This window comes from Chlorocebus sabaeus, chromosome 11 (assembly GCF_047675955.1).
Source record: "Chlorocebus sabaeus isolate Y175 chromosome 11, mChlSab1.0.hap1, whole genome shotgun sequence".
NCBI classification, from domain to species: domain Eukaryota; kingdom Metazoa; phylum Chordata; class Mammalia; order Primates; family Cercopithecidae; genus Chlorocebus; species Chlorocebus sabaeus.
The window spans coordinates 14,621,768-14,647,127 of record NC_132914.1 but is presented as its reverse complement, the minus strand read 5'-3'; the positions used below and the strand labels follow the sequence as shown (position 1 = coordinate 14,647,127).

Here is a 25,360-nt window from a genome sequence, read left to right as displayed (position 1 = left end):
CTCCTCTTGATTGGCTGGGAATTCCTGCTTTGGTGCCTTCCATTTATCCTCTGGTCCAGACAAATTCCAGAGAGCTTCCTAGCACTTCACTAGTCCTCTGTCAGAGTTCCATTTTGCCCAAAGGACAGATCTCTCAGGAAAGCTCTCTTGATAAACCCAGAATCTCCTAACCCTCAAGAGCATGCTAGGCCGGAAACTGTGTCCCTTCCTCTTGGCAAATGAGACACATACTATGTTTGTATCTTATGTCACTAGTTTATCTCTGCATTATTTCTTCATCTATCTCCAGGAGATTTGTGTAAGAAAGACTCATATTGACTCTGGGGTGAGGAGACAGATGGCAGTTTAGAGAGTTGGTGTAGGAATGAATATGTGCACAGGATGATAGAAGAATGAGTGAATTTTAAGGTGTGGATGATTAATGAGATGCAGAGGTAAAGGCTTAGTGACTCCCTCATTAAACTCTGCAGAGCTCAGACTGAATCAGGTATGTTCCTGTCAAGCCACATCACTATCTCTCTATGTAGATTCTTAAGGGAAGAGGAGAAAAGATGTCAGGTTTTAGAGGAAGGAAAGTGTAGTATGGCAAGCAGGAGAAAATGATTCTGATGGAGATATTTTGATGTAGAATGAGAGGCGAAGCCAGAGAAAAGATGCCTGTTGGAAAACGTTAGGATATTGCATTAGGTGATGAAGAAAGAATTTGGTGCTAAAGTAGAAAAAGCAGCAGGGTTTGACTTAAGCCTGAATATATATTAAACAAAGGAAAACGACAAGGGCATGTGAAGAGTTTATGAAAACGTTTCAGATGTGTTAACCTTGCAGTGAGGCCAGGCAACTAGGCAGATGGATAGAAGCGTGAAACCAGGCCTTTCTTCTAGTTAAGGAAGAGGAAGTTTTGAGTCATTGACTCCGGTGGAGATAGGGGATTGGGGGATCGTGGTTATATCCTGGTCTAGGAATGAAACCCGCTGAAGAGACAGGATGAAGAACAAGAGAGAATGGCCCAGGCAAGGTAAGAGAGTAGAGGAAGAGGTGCCGAAGGAGACTGTCAGGTGCAAGTGGACCAAGGAAATGTGGAGAGATTAAGTGTTGAGGTGGATGGTGAATGGGGGAAGAAACAGATGACAAATCTTGTAAAGGACAGCCAGGGAAAATTAGAACAGCAGAAAAAAAGAGGCAAGTGGAGTTGTTTGTGAATATATTTTAAGAATAGAGAAGACAGATTTAAGACACAAGGTGAGGAATAGAACAAAGAGGATGGAGTAGGAGAGGCAAAACGAATAGAACTAAAGTTCTTTCTTTTTTATACATATTCTCATGTGTGCACATGTGCATGCACACCTGTGCACACGCGCGTGCGCACGCGCACACACACACACCTTATACTCCTTCGTCAGCCAAAGCAAGGCAAGAGAGAATTTGAAAACTGAAACAAAGCTGCTTCCAGATGAGAGGTCTCAAAGAGGCTGTGGAACAACCTTTGCATGGCATGAGAATGAACACAGTAAACAGGAAGGCAAGAGCTGAAGGAGAAGACTTGGGCTAGAGATGAGGGAAGAGAGGCCTTTGTACACAGGGCAGTTGCAGGCAGTAGCCCAGGGTCATTGTACTTAGGTTCATGTGAGCAGAGGGAAGTTTTCGTGTGGAGAAGAAAACTATTTCCAAGAATATTATTTCAATTGAAAACACTTCAGTGAATGTTATTTTGTAAGCGCTTTAGTTTCTTAATCATGATAAAACTGGGGTCTTCACTTCTCAACAGTGGCAGCTTATTTGCCATTATTGGGAGGCAGGGAAGGAATTTCCATGCTGTAATAAGCCAGCCCAGTTGATTTCCCAAACAGCTCTTGGAGGCAGCTGCGGTTTCAGTCACCTTGGAAGCTGAGGATAAACTGGATTTAGCGATGGGAGATCTGTTCCTCTTCCTCCCGATCTTCCACTGTTTTTGGTTGCATCTCTAGCGTTAAGTCCAAGTGCCAGCTGAGCATCCCCCAATTCCTCGACTTGCCTTTTCAGCTTTTCTCCAAACTCTCCTTCCGTGGGCTCTTGCTCCTGGCCAGGCCATGCTGTTCTTATTCCCCAATATGTTTTGTGCCTCACTTGTTTTCTGACTTAAGGCAGCCTCATTTTTCTACTTTGGCTCCTTTCCTCAGATACCCTCAGTGCTCTTTAGTCCAGCTCAAAAGCTGCTTCCTAATAAAGGCGTCCCTAGGACCCAAGGCCAGGGCAGACCCTCTGCCTTTGTCTTTATACTGCCTTAGCCCTCTCTACGGTCCTGACAGTCCTGTGTTGGGGAGTGTGTGTGCTTTTCTGTGCAGGGGTGTCAGGTCCTTGTGGCTGAATTCTGACTCCTTAACACACTTTACAGTGACTCACAGATGGGCACACAATGAGGAATGTTGGTTCATTGGACTTTTGAGGACAGAGGGATAGAAGCTGGTGTGTGAATTCGTAAGTCAAGTTTTCAGCCTTCCATGTTTAATTTAAGGTGGGAGCGTTGCAGGCATCCTGATTGTACTCCCTTTATCTGATTCTGGAGAATTCTGCCCATGGATTCTGGCCTGGCCTGCAGCTGTGTCTAGCAAGTCAGGAAGGAGCTCCATTTGGTCTCAGTGGGGCATGGACAAGGAGGCATTGACTATACCAGCCTGTCCCCCTTGCCATTCCTATGGCGATGGTGGACATGGTCATTCAGGCCTGATATATGTGCTGTTCCAGCAGGGGATCAAGAGGCTGGATTCAGAGAGAGCAGCTACTTGCTTTTGAAAACAGTATAAAATGTGAAGGGTGACCAAATTGCAACTATATTATTACTATTACAGGAAAAGATTCACAAACAGTTCTCATTTTTTTTTTTTACTCTTTCTAATTTCTTTTCTGCATATTAAGAAAAACCACAAAGTTAACTGTCACGTATTTCTTTGAAATATCACCTTTTTATTTTCTTGTGTTGTTATACAGTCATATGCCCTATAATGACAGTGGTTGTGTAAGATTATAATACTGTATTGTTACTGCTCATCTTCTATGTTAGATGTATTTAGATGCAAAAATCCTTACCACTGTGTTACAATTGCCTACAGTATCCAGTACAGTAACATGCTGTACAGATTTGTAGCCCAGGAGTAACAGGATCTCCCATATGGCCTATGTGTGCAAAGCTGTACCATCGAGGTCTGTGTAAGTACACTCCATAGTGTCTGCACCGTGATGAAGTCGCCTAATGATGCATTTCTTAGGACACAGCTCTGTCATTAAGCCACACGTAATTGTATTTCCTTATACTTTGGTTTCTAATTTGTATAGTCAGTAAAAATTGATTCTAAAACTCAAATTTTTTCATGAATCAGATTCCAACCAAATCGAAGAGAAGAATAAAAACTTAGGGCTTCATTAACCAGTTGTTACTTCAGCAAAGTCCCATTTAATGACCACATTTTCCCTGAGTGAAAATGCGCTGCCTTTCTCTGAATTTTATTTTGTAGTCGTTCTAATAATTGCTTGCTGTATTTTTCTGACTCCCAGTGCTTTCACGTTTCTCATTCTCAAAATGCTGACTCGCGACAGTTGTTCTGTTGAAATTGTGTTCAGGTGTTTATCTGTTCTTTGCCGAGAACCAGGCACCTGGAGACCATTACTGCTTATGATGCTGCTCACCAGGGCCTGAGGATAAGCGGGGAGCAGCATCAGAAGAGGCCATACTCGACTTGGTGGTGGAGGTGGTGGTGGTAGAATTCAGGTCTTGCTTTCGCCACTTTGAATCAAAGAAAGCCTCATAGGTATTATTGTGGCACTCAGGAGGAATCTGCATCATTTATAATCAGAGCAGAACACAGAAGCCACACTCAATTTGTTTAATTTGAAGACAGTTCGGTAAAAGGGCTATTTACCAAGGTGTGGACAGAAACCACAAGAAATGGTCTGACATCCTGGAGCTCGTAGCAGCTGGGTGTAGCTACCACCACCTGTGGCCCCGAAGGAGGAAGGTAGGAGTAACTTCTGGAGCCTGGAAATAGGCTGTACCAAGCGAGCCACGGGGAGAGGGTTGCTTAGCGGAAGCTGTGACCTTCAGTCAGGTGATACAACCAGCCCACAGTGAGGGGCAGAAAGGGAAGTGGGTCGGGGGAGTCGATAGCCCTGTCTTAGTCTTGTTCCCACTCATCTCCTGCTTGTGTGGTCCATTGGCGAAACCCACCTGGAAACCAGACGACCGGGAAATTTACCATACAGTCCAAACAGGTCTGCTTCCCAGGGTCTTAGCTCATAGCAGAGAGTCGATTTTTTTTTTTTTTTTTTTTTTTGAGACAGTGTCTTGCTCTGTCACCTAGGCTGGAGTATAGTGGTGCGATCTCAGCTCATTGGAACCTCTGCCTCCCTGGTTCAAGCAATTCTCCTGCCTCAGCCTCCCGAGTAGGTGGGACTACAGGTGCGTGCCACCATGCCCGGCTAATTTTTTGTATTTTCAGTAGAGACACGGTTTCACCATGTTAGCCAGGATGGTCTCAATCTCCTGACCTCAAGTGATCCGCCTGCCTCCGCCTCCCAAAGTGCTGGGATTATGGGTGTGAGCCACAGTGCCTGGCCTGAGAGTAGATCTTAAGTGGTGAGTGGGAGACCAGAATTCACAGAATTTTAAAGCTGAAAGAGACTTCAAGAACCAGTCCATTTCTTTTATTTCACAGATCAGGAAATAGAGCCACAGGCGTGTTAGTGGCAGAATTGTAACAGGGCCTAACAATTGCCTCAGTCTGTGTGCCTCCTACCCCACTATTCTACTCATCCTGTAATTTGGGAGAAAGGAGAGGAGGAAGGGCAAGAACAACTAAAGAGTAAAGCTTCAACTTATAATAAATGCTTCGAATAGGTGCTCAGTTACGCAGGTAACGTCAGAGGGATTTTAACGAGTTCACAATTTGGTTATGCTTAGTCGTGTGGCTAACAACTATGTATATTGGTGGGAATAATGGTGGAAATTTATATTAGGAAATGTGTGATTGCACCTATAGTTGGCTGGATAACCAGCCAGCTGAAATAATGCAGCTTTTGTTTCCTGTTGACACTGAACTAGCTACAGGGCTCTGTTTGAGGTGTGGTCTCAAAAGCTTGTTTTAAACCTTGGCTCTGAGATGAAGTCTGAGTCATACCTAGGTGTCATGTTCCATCAGCAGAACCATCCTATAGCTCAGAGACCAAGGGAAATGGGGCTAATTTGAGCTCACACACATGCAACTCTCGTATAAACATTGATTTACACATACAAATATACATCCAGGTACATAGGCAATTACCAACTAACAACGTTGACCTAGAAATGATCCCTATATATCAAGAAGTTGGAAATGGTATTGGTGTTTATTGTATTGCCTTTTTATTATGATAACCCTTGGAAAATGGAAGACCTAGAACAGTGCCTTTGTTTATGATCAGTGGAGTTAGAGAATGAGTAGAGTTGGAGAGTTGCCGCTCATTATTGGTCTGGTTCATTCATTAATGTCATTAACAAATGTTCGTTGTGCACCTACCATATGCCACATGCGTTGCCAAGTGCTGGAGATAGATAAATAAGACACAGTCCCTGCCTCATTTCATTAGGGTTTACAAGAAAAGCCTTGTTACTAGCAAAAGCAGTGAGAGTGAGTTCTGCCTTTCCTGTACTTCCATACTCCTTTCCAATATTCTTTGCGATGGAAGATATTGATTCCAAATCTGAAGTGTGATTATTCTGATGTCAGTAATATGACAGTTGAAACTGTCATATTACTTTGTATAAAATTTGGTGGCTATTTGGTGGCTGGTAGGAGGGAGGGAATGAAGAAGTAGGTGCTGGCTCTCCCTGGGATTAGAATTTATTTTAAGTATTGTTTACATTAGCCATGAGATTGTCACTTACAGACTTTTTAAAACAACCTATTTCTAAGGTCAGTAGAAATTGTGCTAAAGCCAGGGAAGGAGGTGGGAGGGAAGGAGCTCTTTGACTCCTTTCTAAGTAATTGGAGTCAACAGAAGCTCCTTATCTGCCTCTGAACAGAATATATTCACATTCAATGAATAAATATCAGGTAACCGCATTGTGCTAGATGCTTTCAAGTAAATTGTTTAATATTCACAACAACTCTGTAAGGTGAGGATAATAATTCCTATTTTATAAAGAAGAAAATGAGGTCTAGGTAATTTAAGTTACTCTCTTCCTTCCCCCCAAGATAAGTGTCAAAGCCAGGTTTCAATTCTAGCTCTTTGGACTTCAGGTCCTTGCTTTCTTCACAAGATCATAAGGATCTTCTAAATGATATTTTATTGCTTTTGTAATTTCAATCTGCCATTTTCACTACTATTTCCTACTCATCTGTTCGTCCTTAGCTCGTTACTCTCCTGATCTCTCAGCACTGGGCATGCTCTGTCACAGCCCTCTCACATGATACCATAATTTCCTGTTTATTTGTTTGTCTTGACCACTAGCCTAATGGCTGCATGGAGATAGGATCCCATTCCCATTCTGTGTTGGATCCTGTCTCCTAGCACATTCCCTGGCATGTGGAAAATGTTCAACAAACTTTTGTCGAATGAATCGGTCTTCACAGTGATTCTGCGAAGGCAGTAGTTATCTCACACTTTGCAGAGTTAGAGAGGTAAAGATCACACAGCAAATTAAGAATAAATGTTAAAAGTGAGTCCATTCACTCTAAAGCTTTGCTCTCTCCATTACAAAACAACATGATTATTATTGCAGAAGAGGCTTTGTTGAGGGATGCAATGGCTTGGAATATGTCTAGGCTATAGAGAAGATTGTTTTGGGGGTTGGGGCTTGGAAGTAGCCTTCTTCAACACCTATATTTTATTTTATTTTTTACTTTTGTTTTTTTTGAGACAGAGTCTCACTCTGTCACCAGACTGGAGTGCAGTGGTGCCATCTTGGCTCACTGCAACCTCCGCCTCCTGGGTTCAAGTGATTCTCCTGCCTTAGCCTCCCAACTAGCTGAGACTACAGGTTCTCACCACTGTGCCCGGCTAATTTTTGTATTTTTAGTAGAGATGGGGTTTCACCATGTTGGCCAGGATGGTCTCGATCTCTTTACCTCGTGATCCACCCACCTCAGCCTCCCAAAGTGCTGGGATTACTAAAGTACCGTGAGCCACAGTGCCCGTCCATTTTATTTTATTTTATTTTTTTATTTTATTTTATTCAACTTTTATTTTAAGTTCTGGGGTACATGTGCAGGATGTGCAGGTTTGTTACATAGGTAAACTTATAAATGGGAGCTGAACGATAAGAACACATGGATATGTGGGGGGAGGAATACACACTGGGGCCTGTGGGTGGGGAGGGGGTCGGGGAGGGAGAGCATCAGGAAGAATAGCTAATGGATGCTGGGCTTAATACCAAGGTGATGGGTTGATGTGTGCAGCAAACCCCTATGGCAGGCGTTTACCTATGTAACTCCTACATTTTAAATCTCCTGTAGTGCAGGCTGTTTATCTGCAGCTCAGAACACCACTGTTTTCTGGGTAAATGCCTATAGGTTTGGTGGTCTGTCCCCTATTCCCTGCTCTCTGTAGTCCTTCCAATATCATCCTTTGACTCCTTCCCAGCTGAGATTTTCCTGCTGCCCTGCTCCTGTGCTTCTCCTTTTATCATCTGCTTATTTTCACTGCCCGTCCCCCTCTTAATAGACAGCGACAAGCCAATAATTTTTATTAACACTTGAAAATGCTATTTTGCTGTTAAACCAATACACACAATTGCCCTAATCTGCTGCCAAATGGTAATAATCGGAATCAGGTTTCAAAAGGTTTGGATTTCAGCAGGGCTGCCCACACTGTCCTTGGAGGCCTCTAAATTAATTATAATTAAGAACTGTGTGCAGATATTAGGAGAGGAACTTTGAGCAATTTTGATGTCTGCTCTTGCAGAATATTAAGGAAAAAAGAAAAACCCGTGAGTGTTTGCTGCTGGTGAGGGTACTGATAATCATCTACGTTTGTATTACAAATTTCTATTAAAATGCACACATGTAAAGTGATTTATAATCCTTTATTAGTTATCTGTACAAACCTCGTATCAAGAATCTGGGTGACAGTAGATGTGATACTTCTGCTTTGTGCCTACAGCCGGGAAGAACAGCTCAGATAGAAAAACCTGGCTTGAGCCACTGGAAGTGTTGTAAGGACAAGAAGGAGCCCAGGCGACAGGTCTGGTTGAACTAAGAATGAGAAGGCTCTTATTCGGGAGAGGTTCTAGGAAAGATTTGGCAGAAATACTGCCGCCAGGAGATCCAGTATCACCTTTGCTTTTGGCAGTGTTGGGGCCATCTTCTCCTAGGGGTCTACAGGAGCTGGGGGTCTTAGGATGGGCGTCCTTACATGCATTATGGAAGAGGACTTGATGGTTCATCTGTTGGCTCAAAGATTTGGATAATCAGAGCCTGTACCTTTTCCCCCTCTCCCATCTGTCCTGCTCTTCTCTGATCAAATATTTTCCCAGAAACAGCTTTAATGAAGGCTTTGATTTTCTGTTTCCATTATTTTTGTGGCTGTGATATGTTGAAATTGATTTGGGGTTAATTCCCTGGAGGACTATATTTTGGTAAGTAAATACCCTAACTCCAGGACCAAGGAGGCCTGTTTATTGTCATGTGGGTCACTTAGTGACAAATGAATTGGGCATGTATCTAGCATGTCCAGGGAGATATTTCTTTCTCCACTAGTCCATAGGGGCACAGTCTCAGCCCCTTGTCTCCATGCCCCAGACTCTCAGGATTTCTTACCTTGCTCCTTTCTGAAGAAAGAACAGGGCAAGGGAGCTCAAAACCTTGAAAAGAGTAATGGAATGATGGGAAGAGTGTGAGAGGGAGGAAAATAACAGAACACAGAAGTGTAGGTTCCAAGTCAATTGAAATCAAAGATTGGTGCCTTTTATGTGTTATTTCTACAGACTTGGATGATATTTAGTAGTTTAGCAGACACTAAGTGCATTTAGAGGATTGAAATTGGATTTTCAAATACCCTGAATATGTAGATGCCATTTGACAAAAATAGATATTGGTCTTGTACTTATTAGTGATATTGAAAAGTGGATGTTTGTCATCTGTGATACTCACATTTCCTACCTCGGATGGTTGATGAATTCATGTATTGCCTAAGCTAAGCATTCTGACTCAAGATCACTTCTTTGGTTCAACATTTGCCCTGCTTCTCTAGATTTAAATTTAGAAGGTGTGACTTAAAACTTTAATTGACTTGGAACTTACAATTCTTAAAAATATATTAATTAAAAATTGTTTTGGATCTGTTCTGCAGAATTGAGTCAACCATACTTCTCAGTTCATAGCACACTTTCATTATAGGTTCAGATAAGGACACTGTGTTCAATAGTTCTTTGTGTACCTTTATCCTTTCTTATATATTTTAGAATAAATTTATAACATTTCTTTTAAAATCTTACTATTATTTTGATAAGAATTGGCTTGAAATTGTAGAAAATAGAACTTAAAATACTATGATGTCACATTCATGAATGTGGTATATGGTTACATTGTTTGGGTCTTCTTTCAAATCTTTTAATAAAGTTTTCAAATTTTTGCTGTAGAAGTCTTGTTAAGACTTCTGCTAATTCCTAAATAGATTGCAGTTTTTGGATGTACCCACCAGGTAAAGGCTGATGATCTCTTGATTTCGTATTATCAAAGAGTTATTTTTTATTTGTTTTTTTAAAACACAATTTAACATTTCTATCATATGTAAGTGTTTCCCTTAGTCAAGTGTGTTATCTGCATTTTTTTGAGATATTCGTGTAAATATCTCATTTAGTTCTCTAATGTGAATTATTTTGATATATATTCTGAAGTTAAGTCATTCTTGCTTTTCAGGTATAAACCAAAATTGATCATGGTGATGATGATTACTATTTTAAAAATACACTGTGTTTTACTTAGCTTTTTTTTTTTTTTTTTTTTTTTTAAACCCAGTCGGAGCCTTGCTCTGTTGCCAGGCTGGAGTGCAGTGGCGTGATCTCAGCTAACTGCAAGCTCCAACTCTGTTGTTGAAGGGATTCTCCTGCCTCAGCCTCCTGAGTAGCTGGGATTACAGGCACGTGCCACCACGCCCAGCTAATATTTTGTATTTTTAGTGTTTTTAGTGATCTGCCCACTTCGGCCTCCCAAAGTGCTGGGATTACAGGTGTGAGCCACCGCACCTGACCACTAATTTTTAAGGTTTGTTTTTTCTTTTTTCCCCCCTTTATGTCCATATGTGGAAGGGATTTACAATAATCTTTTCTTATAATTATCTAAATCTAGAATCAAGCTTTCCTTCTTTTTCTTTTTGTTCCACTTTTATGAGAAAGGCTCGTTTCTTCCTTAAAAGTTTGATATACTTAATCTATAAAACCATCTGTACCACTTTTGCTTCTTTGTATTTTGGCAGAGGTTGGGTGGGATGGTGGGATAATTGGGTGGGGAGTGGAGGACTAGGGTAGGGAGTAGTTTTGGCGAATTAGGGGTGTGGGCTTTAATAACAATTTTTAAAATTTCGAAAACTTTTCAAATGTTCTACATTCTTTTAAGCCCTTTTGCCTATTTGCCATTTTTATTACATATTACACATTAAATGGAAAAGTAACTAGTTTTCATAATATTCATTATTTCAAAATTTCTATTATGTATGTTGTTATTTTCTCTTTCATTTGCATTTTCTCTACTTTATTCTTGATTCATCTTGTCAGGACTTTATGTCTTTTAAAAGATCAGTTTTGTTTTTTGCTTTTGTCTTGTGTTTCATTCATTTGTTGTTTTCTTGTTTATTAGGGTTGACTGTTAAGTTTTTAATGCAATAAGTGAAAACTTAATTATAATTAATCATATTTTCTTGGTTTCTTATAAATGTATTTAAAGGTGTACTTTTCTCTCTAAACTACTTTAATTGTCTTCTAGAAATTCTGACATTTAGTATTTTCATTGTTATTCTGTTCAAAGGAATTTTAGTTTCCCTTAAAATTTCCTTTTTAACCTTATAGTTATTTAATCACAATTTTTTTTTTTTTTTTAAGATTTTGGATATGTAGTATTTTTAGTACTTTAAAAAATGTGCTTTTAGGCTGGGCACAGTGGCTCATGCCTGTAATCCCAGCACTTTGGGAGGCCGAGGCTGGCGGATCATGAGGTCAGCAGATCGAAACCATCCTGACTAACACGGCGAAACCCCACCTCTACTAAAAATACAAAAAATTAGCCAGGTGTGGTGTCGGGCGCCTGTGGTCCCAGCTACTTGAGAGGCTGAGGCAGGAGAATGGCGTGAACCCAGGAGGCGGAGCTTGCAGTGAGCTGAGATAGCGCCACTGTGCTCCAGCGTGGGTGACAGAGTGAGACTCTGACTAAAAAAAAAAAAAAAAAAAAAAAGTACTTTCAATGTAATCACATTATTGAAAAATGACAATTGATTTTATATTGATTTTTAAAAAATCTATTGATGTATTTTTATAGATTTAATATTTTTCATGTATGTACTTAAAAAGAACATCTATTCTCTATTCTATATACATTTCTAGGTATCCGAACTAGTTCAAACTTATAACTCATGCTTTAAAAAAATCTTTTATGTCTTAGTTAATAACATCTTTTGTCAGTTGGATTTGTCTGTTTCTCCCCATGTAAATTTTAGTTGTTGCCTTATACATGAATATGTGTTCATAATGATTACATCTTCCTGGTACCTATATGTGATATCACTTAATGTCCCTTTTGATGTTTTCGCCTTTGAATTTTATTTTGTCTTGATATTAAAATTTCGATAGATACTACCACTTTGGCCTCCAAAAAGGTTATACCCATTTATACTTCTGTTCCATTGTATGAGAATTCTTGTTTCCCCACTCTCTAATGTGACACATTTTAAGCCTATGTCTCCTAACTTTCTGTCTTTATTGGTAGCTTGGGAAACTGGACCTGATACATAGTTCTGGCATTTTAATATTAACTTCACTCACTGCCTGTCATATTCCAGTCATAATCTCCTTAATTGAATCACTCTAAATAATGTCCTGACTGCATTAAAGGATGGTGCTTGGAATATTTTTGACTTAATTATTAAGTCACATTTTATATCCTTCCAGTTGGGATTGACCCAGGACTCAGTTTTCTAAGGACAGGGTTGGCCTGGCTTCCCACCCGGATGTGTCTTCCCTTAGAGCCTGCTCTGAGCAAAGTGTAGGCTGTTTCCTGCTATAGTTACCCTGTACCGGTTACCAGCATGAAGATAAGCTCCTGTGGCCTTTTGTTTACTGTGGATCTCGGGATCACTTAGCCTAAGCTTCAGGGATGCAAAGAGCCAAATGAGTGAACAGTCAACTCTCTAATCCTGCTGCTTTGTTGCTAGTCCTGCTGGTGCACCCTGGTTTCTGAATTCATGGCATGATTTGGATATGCTGAGCTCCACTGATTCCCAATACTGTCCCTGGCCTGAGTGACTCTTGAATTAATCTACATGACTAGTAAGCTGTCAGTGGAGGTCGCTGCTACCCCAAGGCCATTGTGTGACGTCTTCTTCAGGGAGTTATATCGCTCAGGGAACTAATATCTTTTGCCCCATGCAAGTTTCCTCTTAACATTCCTTTCAGCCTCTGTCTGCCATTCTTTCACCCTCACCTCCCACACGCTCACTTTGTGCTATCATAAATAGCTAGGCTCCTTGAACAGCTTCTATAGAAGCTTAAACGTAATATCCTTTGCATCTGTAGAGTATTTTAGATTCTTCAAAGCACTTCCATATACATATTTTCATTTGATCTTCACAAAAATCTTTCAGGTATGTAGGTTAGGTATATTATCCTGGTTTCACCGATGATAGCATAGAGATGGTAATTAGGTGACTCGCCCATCCTCAGGCACTGTGTTAATGCAGAACTGGTATTAAAACACCAGTTGGTTTTGGTTGGTGATTTCATTCATTCATTCATTCATTCATTCATTCATTCATTCATTCAGTCACTCACTCACTCAACACTCATACTGAGAGGTCCTGGAAGGAAAAGAGGAAGGGCTTTGGATCCAGACAAACTTCGGTTTGAAAATCGATGCTATCCCTTATTAGCTGTGTAATCTTGGTCATGTACTTAACCCTCAGTTTTCTCATTTGTGATAAAGGGAAAGTATGACTTCCAATGTTTTTGTGAGTATCTAATAATGCATGAAAATTACCTGGCAATAGTAATATCTGGCACACAGCAGGTTGAACTATTATAGGTCAAAAATGGTCAAATATTAACAATTTTATATGGTTCAACCTAATGGTAGAAACTCAATATTGGCCACCATTTATTGAGTCCTTCCTTATTGCATATAGGCACTGTTAGAGTTCAAGAATATGAATAAAGTGAGGCAACATTTTCTTTAGGGGTCTATGTCTGTGTCTTGCGCTAGACCATGGTCCTGAAGGATAGAATCTGTATCTGTTGCATCCTCACCACTAAAAAAAAAAAAAAAGGAAAAAAAAGTTCACTAGGTTGTAAGTACTCAATAAATGCTTACTGAACTGAAAAAGTCCCTGCTCACAAGGAGGTTATCAACTAGTTAAAGCAGGTGGACACATCATCATATATTGATAATAAAAGCTTATGCATATTTAGATAAATACATGCAGGCTATGGTGAGAGCCCAAAGGAAGCAATGCTCAATTCTACATGGGGAGCAAGACTTCCTAGAGCAGGTGAATCAAGACTTACCATGGTCTCTGTGAGGAAGGGAGCAAAGGAACTCTGCTTATCTTGAACTACATGCTTTCTCTCAACGAATCCCCTTTTAATGTTTGAAATTGAGTTTGTATTCAAAGTAGCCTCTTTGTTTGTCTCACAGCCCCTCTGTTACTGTTATCTCCCATAATGTATTGCTTTATAAAGTGCTTCGCTGTATCCTGAGTATAAATGAGATGCTCTGTAAAACTAGATGCTATTCTTTGGGTGTCACAACTAGCCATTGCATAGCCAAATATAATATATTGTGTGAGACAAAATAGAAGAACACAAGATATATTTTAGAGAGAGCAAATAAAACATCAAAGTGGGAGAGTGGAGTGCATTAAAGTTAATAAACTGTCATGGCAGAGTGGGCCACTTTTAAATGTGAAGGAAACTAATTTAGTGACTTGTAACTGTAGGATTAGAATACCATTGGAATGAAGTTAGCCTATAGTTTTGCCAAATGGTAAATCTTTTGGCTTTCCTTGAGAACCAGTCATTGGAATTGAACTCGTGTGTGTGTGTGTGTGTGTGTGTGTGTGTGTGTGTGTGTGTATGTAGTTTGTGCACAGCTCTTTGTGGTGCTAAACCCCTTCTGTCTTCCTCTGAATATCAGTCCTACTCAATTGTCTATCTAGTGTTGCTTTCCTTTAAGTTCTGGGAGGAGGAATTCAGGCCCTGGTTCTCCTGCTAAATTGGATACAGTCCATCAGCAAAGGTTTCCAGGGCTTGTGGAGTCATTCCCTGTTTTCACAGAGACACTGAGATCAGAAAACTTTCAGGAGTAAACTTTGCTCAGGCATGAACCACTGAGCTACTCATCTTATTTGTGAGAGAAAGACAAGGCAATCAATACAGGCCTCCTTCTTGGCAGTGTTGAAGGATGACTACACCAGTAAAAGTTCCAAAATGTTTTATGCCAAGAACTGGATTGGATTTTGTGCTTCTTCAGCCACAAAATGTCCCCAGCATCTTGCTCCCAAATCATTAACGCCCTTTGCAGTCAAGACTGACTGCTCAGCCCGAACACTTCCTTATCTTTCTTTATTCAATACCTTCATGATTTTTAAAATTAGCTAATCTCTCAACAATTTTAGATTTTTAATCTCTTACCATTTTTTTTTTTTTTTTTGAAACAAGTAGGAAATCTGAAGCGGCATTTTTATCCTTGATTGCATGCGTCTCTCTCTTTGTAAAAGAATGTGAATCTGGTTTTGGTTCTGGGTGCAGTTTGTAGAATATTGCCTTAGAGTATTAAAATGCTGTATTTATGTATTGGCATGCTGGTGTTATAATGCCGTTGACCTTGGATAATTACATAACTGTGTTGAGCTTCTGTTTTTCTACTTGATAAATGGGAATAAAATGTCTAATTTATAGGGTGTCCATGAAGATCAGAGAGATTATATATGACAAGATGCCTAACACAGTGTGCAGCATAAAAAGATGTACAATAAATGATTTTTAAAAATTTTTAATTTTTTATGGATTCGGGCAGTACATGTGTGCTTTTGTTACATGGATATATTGTATAGTGGTGAAATCTGGGCTTTTTAGTGTAGCTGTCACCCAAATAGTGAACATTGATTATTTAAAATAAAGCAACATAAGCAGAACTAGTTATATTAAGAGGGGCTCTTGGAGAATGATGAGAAGCTTAGAGAGAGATGGCCAAGGCTTGTATTCTATAGAGCATTATGTCCTTAGTCTACTGCATAGAGTAAGATTTAGGGTCATATGTGGAAGTAAAAAAGGAGTTCTTTGTAGGTAAAAGGTGGTAAATTATATGAAATTATGTGAATTATATGAAATTATATGAAAATACGGCATCAGTCATTTTAGAGAAGTCATGGCCATAGGATGGCATCAGAAAAAAAAAAAGGAACATTTTTCAAATGTGGCTGCTAATGGTATTTAAGTTTCTGTATTTTGGTGCATAAATAGATCAGAGTAATATATGTTCCTTATAATAATTGGTTATATGAGAGGCAGTTCCATGTAGTGTAATGGAACACATATTGGAATACAAAAGTCAGAAGATGTGGGTTCAGGTTTGTTTCACTTAATTGATTGGCACATGGTCTTAGAACACTTATCTTCTTTGAACCTTGGCGTCAACATTTATAAAATGGGGATGATAATGTTTTTCTTATTTTATTCCCTACTGGGTCATTGTAAGGATCAATTGAGGCAGTGTTTTAAAAATACTAGTCATGTATCGGTTGTTCTTGTAATTTAATATTAAGAGCCAGATACTAACAAGGTTACTAAAGAATTTTCTGGCTGTCGTCCTTACTGAGGCAAACATAAGGTGAAGGCAGCAAGAATGCAGGGCTTGTGTACCTATAGCCCCCCCCCACATCCAGTTTATCCAGCCCATGTTCTGTTGCTCACCTCTGCTAAGTACATCTTTATGCTCACTTTGCCTGGCCTTGCTGTCCCTCAGCCCAAGAACAGTACTAGGGTGGGCTGTAACAGGAGGGCCAGGAGACTTGTGTATGCATACTCGCATGGCTACCTGGATCACTCACAATCTCTTTTCCTCTTTTGTCTCTGTCTGTAGCTGCCAATGACTATAGCAACAGCACCTTTTATTGCCTTGCTCAGGGATTTCTGAGGTTTTTGAAAGTTTCATTTTTCTCTCGTTCTGCAGAGGAAATACCAGAGACAAGAGAGTAGGCTGGTAGATGGAGTTGGGTTTGGTGCTCAATGAAAGGAGATAAGGTCCTTGAATTGCAGTAGGTAGCCTCTTCTAAGACAGGTTATGTGGTGTGGGTCCTATTTTAACTCCCTCTCTCTTTGTGTTTGCAGGGAGTCGACGAGTTGAAGATGAAGCCCAGAGCGGAGTGCTGTTCTCCCAAGTTCTGGTTGGTGTTGGCTGTCCTGGCCGTGTCAGGCAGCAGAGCTCGTTCTCAGAAGAGCCCCCCCAGCATTGGCATTGCTGTCATCCTCGTGGGCACTTCCGACGAGGTGGCCATCAAGGATGCCCACGAGAAAGATGATTTCCACCATCTCTCCGTGGTGCCTCGGGTGGAACTGGTAGCCATGAATGAGACCGACCCAAAGAGCATCATCACCCGCATCTGTGATCTCATGTCTGACCGGAAGATCCAGGGGGTGGTGTTTGCTGATGACACAGACCAGGAAGCCATCGCCCAGATCCTCGATTTCATTTCCGCACAGACTCTCACCCCTATCCTGGGCATCCACGGGGGCTCCTCTATGATAATGGCAGATAAGGTAAAACGGGGCTACAACAAGAAGGGCCTGGGGGTTTGTACTGAGGACTAAACCATGCATTTGTTTTCCTGTAAAACTTGGTTGTTAGTGATGGAAGGTAACCAGATTGCATTGAGAGCATGGGTAGGCCAGCAATTAATCCTTTTTTTTTGTTTGTTTTTTGAGACAAAGTTTTGCTCTTGTCGCCCAGGCCGGAGTGCATAGATGCGATCTTGCCTCACAGCAACCTCCGCCTCCCAGGTTCAAGTGATTCTCCTGCCTCAACCTCCCTAGTAGCTGGGATTACAGGCACCTGCCACCATGCCCCGCTAATTTTTGTATTTTTAGTAGAGACGGGGTTTCAGCGTGTGATCCACCTGCCTCAACCTCCCAAAGCGCTGGGATTGCATGCGTGAGCCACTGTGCCCAGCAATCTTTTAAAGATGAAAGTGAGGGAAAGGTGCTGGCATCTAGAAACTCCTATAGTTTTGAAAAGGTTTTTGTGTCCACTTTTTTATAAATGGACTCACTGAAATGACTAAGGGATGTTGACGCTTGTAGCTCTGGGATACATTTTCTTCAAATAGGTATATGAAAGGCATACTCTTGTTATTCCTTGGCAATACATGTTCTCACCTATACTGTTTTCAAGACTATAAAAGGAAAAATCCCTCAAGGCAGGTGATTTCTCTCCTTGAAGATACAAATGTCATAGGGAAATAATTCTTGCCAAGGTATTAACACTCATCACACACATCGATCTGTACATCCAAATATATTTTAATCCATGGAACCTGTAGCAACCCATTTTCCCCATGCTTAGATTTGAAGGCAATGGTTCTTAACCTTGGGTGCACATTAAAATCACCTGAAGAGCTTTCAACATTGCTGATGCCTGAGTCCCACCCCTCGGGATTCTGATTATTGGCCTGGGCTTCGGGAGTCTTAAAAGCTCCCCAGGTGATTCTAGTGTGCAGTTAAGATTGACAACCACTGCTTTAAATTTCCAACAAATCCTAGCCTCTCCTGCATTAATGTTAAGTTAATTGTCATATGACTAGTTGCCACTTGACACTGGGGCTTATTCCCTAATGGCAGAAAAAAAGCGTTTTATTTTTCTTTGAGTTTTTTTGTTTCTACATACTATCAGTTATTCAGTTATTTTCCTTGCTATTGTTCACTGCTTAGATACAGCACTCAGTACATATGCACTGTCCTTTGCAGCCAGCCATTCAGGTCTTAGAATAGTGTGTTCCACCACAAGTGCTATGTTTATCATTTTTCGGTTTCTACTATTGTCATTGTCATCTTATACTTTTTATCACCACATTCAAACCTGCCTTTAGTTTTGTACTTAAAAGACCACAAGGATGCTGCCTGGCTAGTTGAGAATCACCGCAGTGGAGCAGCTGAGCCGAGACTAAAAGAACCTTGCATGACTGCTACCGCCACCTGTCGGCAGCAGGTAGAGATGACTAGCTTCCACTTCAGAGCTTCCCTTCAGTCTAGAAAAGGTCAAGTTGAAAGTGTTAAGTGAAGACTTTCCATTATCATATGAGAAATATATTCTTCCATTTACGTGGGTGCAGGTACAGATGTTAGAAAACAGGCACTAACACAAATAGCCCATGCTAAGGGAAGTGGCAAAAATAAGCAAAATGGAAAATGTTGACCGACTGTGGCAGAACCCATTGAGTTGTGTTTCAGGTAGATTTTTTTTTTTTTTCAAACATGATTGTCCTTAGCAAATTACATTTTATTTTAGCAGTGGTAATTTGAGGGCACAATTTTCCATTGAAAGTATTCTGAGATGGTTAAGAGCGAATTTTAAAATTACCATGAATAAGTGCATACTTACTTCGAGAGCACAACAGGTAAAAATGATTTTTTTTTTTCTCATGTGGGCTATTGTGCAACCTATATTATTTCTCCCTGGTAGAAAACGTTATACCTAAACTAGCTGATTGCTTCTCTCTGGTACCTTTTAAAAATCCACAACATCATTATACAAATATGAGGTAAGATATAGAGCATGTAGAGAGACTGAACTCTTTTTGTTCACTGATGTATCTTAGGGGCTTTACGAGTGTTCCCCATATACTAGGCGCTTAGTGCTTCGTATGCATTATCTTATTTCATACTCTTAACTACTTAGCGACCTAAGTGGTGGTGTTTAATCTTTATCTTACAGATGGGGAAACTGAGGCTCAGAGAGGTTAAATAACATATCCAAAATGCTATAGCTCTTAAGTGGAAGCCGGGATTTTAACATTGGTTGCTGGCTTCAAGGGCTATGTACTCTCTTGCCTCTCAAGAAAATGGCTGGTTAAGGTCTCATATATCTTACTACCCTTCACTTTCTCCCTTGTTAGATGGCATTGTAGGGGCTGTCATCTGACTGAAAGTGATCTATTACGTGATTCATAATCAGGAAATACTGGAATCTAACGACAAGAGATCATAACAAGGGTATGAAATGGTGGAGCGCTTAAGTGTAGCACAATTCCATAGAGGACCCACTGGCTACTGCCTTCTAGGAGTAAATAGGAGAACTGATGCCAGTAAAGTGAATTCTTCTAGGTCACTGTAATGAGACCTCCTCTGGTCACTTTCCCCTTGCTCCTGCCTTCATTGCTACCACACCCAAATATTCCATCTTGTCTTTCTCTCCGCCAAATAAGGAGGCGGGCATTGACTTTTAGATGCTTTTCTAAAATAGCGTAAATATCTGACTTTTGACCTGAAAAGAATGGTTTCTAAAAGGTAAGCAGCAAGAGGGAAAAGAAGAAAGAAAAAGATCCAATAAGAGAGATCCCGGAAAGTTGGAGGCTCAACCCCAGGGGTTCGATGCTGAATGGGTGGTGGCAGGAGCTACCTGGAGAGAGAGTGTCAGCAGCAAACTTCCAGCAGCCATGCAGAGGAATGTTTGGGGGCTTAACGGATTGGCATGAAGGCAAATAAAAAGAGTCCTCATGTCTCAGAGAAAAAAGCCTTTGGGACAAGTTTCAAAAATAAAACACCTCAAAACTAAGGCCAGGGTTTTTTTTTTTTTTTAATTTTACATAGAAGTTTATTTTTAAGTACCATGACCATATTTTACAAACATAGAATGGGGACACACAGTTGGACAACTATTAATCAACAACAGGGGAATAGGACAAAACATTTGAAAGTGGAACTGATGCAGAAAATCGAAGACCATGTAGCTTGGCCACACTGAAGGCTCATAGTAATCGTCTGAAGGATGATCAATAAGCCTTCTATTTTTGTCTCCCCTTCTCGGAGACAGGTAATTGTCAGTCTGTTTTAACTTAAGTTTTTGTTGTTAGTTTATTTCCAATAAAACCCACTTAGTTAGTGCTCATGTGGAAGATTGCATTACAGGGATAAAGTTTGTATTCAAGAAGTTTTCGATGCTGGAAGGACAGCATTGTTCTGAAGACTTTTGACAACAGCACAGACACAGTTCAGCAGTTCAGCACCTGGTCAAATAGCATGGGCTCACTTTTTTGCATATGCTAATTAATCAGTAAGAACATTAATTAGCACTCTGCTTTCCCAAAGAGGAAATGAGCTTTATACTATGGTGGAAAGAAGCATGGGGGCTAGCTGAGTAGGACTACTAAAAAATCAGAATTTAGAGTTCAAGCTGGATTCAGGCATCGCTTTCTAAATGTGGGAATCAGGATAAGTCACCAATCTCTGACTCTCAATGTTGGTTTCCTTGCCTGTACAATGGGACTAATAATTATATTGTTAGTTGATTGTTGTTGATCACAGGGTTGATTAAGGGTTGTTGAGGATTAAATGAGGTGATACTTGCAAGTACTTCACCAAAGTGTCCAGCCTCACATTCAGCAGGTGAAGCTGAAGGCTATGTGGAACAGTTTGAAGGGAGTGAGAGTGTATCGTGATGCAGGAAAAGAATGTGAATCAAAAAGCAGCATGGACAACCGTAGAAAAAACTCCAAATTGGAGACCACCCAAAAAGGGCATATGGTTGAAAGGTGAAAATCTGGGGAAAGGCTCTGACGTGTGAGGTGGGAGTCTTGGTCTCACCCCACCGGGGAAGCTGAGGCTCACAAGTAGTATGGAAGCCTGCTGCAGCCACACAGGGCATGGTCCCTGGAAAGAACTGCTAGGTGCTTGTAAGAGAAGACTGTTTAGAATAGTAATGGAGAATGTTTAAAAATGTATGAGGTGCTTTTTGGCAGTTCCCCACCTGAGTGTAAAGAGCCTATTTTATTTTGCCTTGTTGTAATTGCTTTTATTCTCCCTAGAACCTGGATTTAAGATGCCCAACCAAATCCAAATAATGAACTGAAGCTAGATGTATTTCCATTTATTTCTAGGAGGTTTTTGTACTGATTGTCTGAAATCTTCCCTGGGTTTTCAGATTTTAGCTTAGAAAGGTTAAGTAACTAATCCAGGATATCACAGCGCACTATGAGCAATGGGACTAGAATTCAAATCTCAGGAATACCTATTTTGAAACTTATGCTTTCTATTGTACAATTCTGCATCATAAAACACTGAACTAAGAATTGTACATCCCTGAGTTTTAGTCTCCATTCTGATGAGCTTTGAAAATGTGGGCAAACACATTACTTATACTACATGATACTCAGTTTATAGTTTATGAGATATAAATTTTGTGTTCTGCCCTACACACCTTATATTTTGAAGATAAAATGAAATAAAATATGTGGAAGATTTTAGAGCAGTACTGTGGCAGACAGACACTTTAGGTGAGGGAAATAAGGAGTAGTGATAGGGAATGACAGAGTCAGTGACAACTGTTTTGTCCTTGGCATTAGGACTAATGAAAATGGCTTGGGAAGAAGGTAGGAAGGAAAATAGAAAGTAGAAGTTACAGTAGGAGCAGGCAAAAGAGGATGCAAGATCCAACTTCTAACACTCCAAGAATGAGGAAGAAAAGGGTATGCTGAGTAAAGGGTCACGGTCTGGAAATAGACGGGTCGATCAGGGTGTAGCATGGTAGCTAAAACGTGCATCACATTCTGGATCTTATTCCTCCTTAGAGGACACGCAAAAATATTCTTACTGTGGATCTATTGCTATGATTCTTTCCTTTCTAAATTGCTTCGTTGGGGGCCGGGCACGGTGACTCACACCCGTAATCCCAGCACGTTAGAGGCTGAGGCAGGCAGATCACCCTAAGGAGTTCGAGACCAGCCTGGCCAACATGGTGAAACCCCATGTCTACTAAAAATACAAAAATTGGGTGTGGTGGCACACACCTGTAATCACAGCTACTTGGGAGGTTGATGTAGGAGAATTGCTTGAACCCAGGAGACGGAGGTTGCAGTGATCCGAGATTGCGCCACTGCACTCCAGCCTGAGTGACAGAGCGAGACTCTGTCTCAGAAACAAAATAAAATAAAATAAAATAAAATAAAATAAAATAAATAAAATAAAATAAACAATAAATTACTTCTTTGGGAATGAATGCTTTCAATAACATTTTTCATTTTCTGTACTGAGAGCCACATTTGGGAATCTAATTGGGGATAGTAAGATGGCCCTACTCTTCTTTGGCTTCATCCTCTCCCCCTCTTCCCCTATCCTCTACCCCCACTTGCTTAATGGCAGTGGGTTTGGAGAGAGTAGATGGGCTGGCAGTGGTGTGTGACACTGGGAACAAACTATTGCCTTCTCTTGGCTTATATGAATTTGCATATCCAACATAATCTTGAAACCAAGATGGCTACATGTTACTCATGCCTTACCCTATGCTTCTTCACAAATTTCTGGTGTCTGTTAGATTGTTACCTTGCTTTTAGTTGTTGTGACATGACATTCCTTGGAACAGAATACTTTGGGAGCAAACTGTAGTGTTATGGCATTTCTTGGATACAGGGTATTAAGACATAGAGGTAGAAAAAGTGACAGGAAAAAAACTAACATATTATGTCAACTTTGAACCAGGCATGATGTTAATGAGCATTTTAATTCTTATGCAATCCCATGAGGGAAGTAGTAGTATTTCTTCTTTCTTGATGGGGAAACTAAATCAGAGAGCATTTATGTATGTCGGTCAAAGTCACACATCTAGAACAATAGTGGGACTAAAATCTGAATTCAGATGTACTTGACTTTAAGACTTTTTCCCAGTGCACACAATGAGGGAGTTAGGAAAAAAAAAAGCCAGGATAAAATTACCTGGAACTCAGTTTCTTCTCTCCAATTTTCCCTACTTGAACTAGACTTTGGGGAAAGATGGGTAGGCAGTGCTCTCTAAGTCACTGGAAACTTTGCAGTGATGTAGCTCTGTCTGTCTGGCTCTTTCCACCTGCTTCTGTGAAATGTGTTTCTTTTTGGCCAGCGCATCCTGTCTTTAAAAATTGGAGCTAGGATTTTCTTTAGGTGCAGTGTTAATGCTTGTAACAGTTGAAGCCCAGAAATTGCTTCGACATTCATAGAAATACAGGCACTTGGTGCTGGAAAGTAACACACCAGCCATCACTTGTCATACATTTTTTCAGGGACGTGATGGTGTCTAAAAGAAGGTAGCAGCACAAGGAGAGAATGTAGACTTTGGGGACCATGGGCTTGAGCTCTACTCATTCTCACCCATGTGACCTTAATTGGACTCTTCAGACTCTGAGCCTCAAAATCTCCTTCTGTAAAGTGGAAACAAAAATAACACCCAGCTCATAGAGGGTACCAAGCCTTATGATGCCATGTACATAGTGTATGGTAGACAGTTGGCGCTCAGTATATGCCATCTTGCATTTTCAAAAACCAGACTTGTCCTAAATCATTTGAGGAAAATGGATTCTAATTTTTCCTATTAACAGAAATAGAGGATTTTGGGATGTTAACCTGCTTCCATTTAGATATGGTGAATAAACAACAACTCAGTAGGTTCCACCTCTTTGGTGATGCAATTACTGATATTGATTTGATCAGAACTTATCAGGATTTTCAAAGGAGAGACACAAAGTGATTTCAATAAACTGATACACATAGGATATAAGCATTAAAGACCAGTCAAGATCATTTTCTAAAAGCCTAGTAGAGTAAAATAGTGTTTGAATCAGAGTCACTCATAGATTTGGAAGTGTTGATATGTTAAAAAAAAAAAAAGTGAATTATTACATGAAGGAAATATTAATGATACTAGGTAAGAAGTAGTAAAATGTTATAGATACAAGAAAACATAAATTTACTAAATGTTGCCAGCCAATTTTTACATCACATTGATACTGCTGAAAAAACTCCCTGAGTTATGATTTCTATACCAAGAGTATATTTTTATTCCCCTTTCTGAGACTTCTGTGATTCTTTTTGTCTTATTGTTAGATCTACATTTTATTCAAAATTCTATTTTGATTCTGTAGTTTAAAGGTCTAGTATGCAGGAGAGTAACATTAAAGGTGGTTATTTTTATTCTACCTTTCTGAGTACAATAAAGATTTATTGCTATAATTCTATTTTACACAGACAAAGAAGATCTAATTATTGTAAGTTATTTTGAGGTTATGATGAGAAAGACTGACACTGATTGATCACTTATTTTTGTCAAACTCTGAACGAGTCACCTTATATGAGCTAGTCATCTTATATATTTTATCTCATTTAATGTTTTCATTGAATTTAGGAAGCATGTATTTTATCTTTTAGAGACAAGGAAACTATAGATCAGACAGGTTAACTATGTTGCCCAATACCTTTAGATAGTGATTTGCTCGCTGTAGCTTAAACAAATGAGTCTGTGGGTGTCTTAGAACAAAAAGTCTAGAGCAGAGGCTGCTGGGGGTGGTTCAGTGGCTCAGTGATGTCAGTGCTGACATCTGGGGTTTGCCTGGCATTTTGTCATGGTTGGAAGGTGGCTGCCCCAGCATTAGTCATCCATCATGCTCATACTTAATGAAGGAAAAAGAAATGGGTTGATATTGGATTAGAAAAAGTCTTCCCCACATCCTTGATTTCATGAGCCCAAACAATGTCACATGGGCAACCTGTGGACGTTGCAAGTCTCTCTGCTGGAGGTGACAAGGGGGGAAGAAGTGGGAATGGCTTTGGGGCTAGTCAACAGACAATGTGTCTCAAAGGAAGTGACATCCTGGGAATTCAACAAATGCCTGTATGAATGAAAGCCCAAACATCATGCGTTTCCCTTGTCTCATGCCAAACCCTCTTTTGTGTCCTTAGTCTAGTCTTCTCTATGAGTCCTCCAGAACTAGGCTCTTGGTTCATCTATCATTTTCTTTTCTTCTTAACTGTCGACTTATTCCTCTCTAGTGGTATCTTCCCTTTTAGGGATTCTTAGAAGATGTTTGGAAATGTATGGGGATGATTTTTAGATGTCATAATAACTGGTGTGTGTGTGTCTGTGTCTGTGTGTATGCGCGCATGCACCCCAGGCACTAGGAACTTACAGAACCGGCA

The 25,360-nt window shown here is 40.2% G+C and overlaps 1 protein-coding gene across 2 annotated transcripts in view; it reads left to right on the top strand.

The window, feature by feature from the left end:
- GRIN2B (glutamate ionotropic receptor NMDA type subunit 2B) overlaps positions 1-25,360 on the top strand; it is a 432,541-nt gene that overhangs the window by 100,634 nt on the left and 306,547 nt on the right. For both annotated transcript variants that reach the window (XM_037990318.2, XM_007967728.3), the window contains one exon: positions 16,538-16,966. In XM_037990318.2, coding sequence (XP_037846246.1) covers positions 16,556-16,966 — 411 coding nt within the window. In that variant the 5' untranslated portion in view covers positions 16,538-16,555. The remainder of the gene's footprint in view (positions 1-16,537; positions 16,967-25,360) is intronic.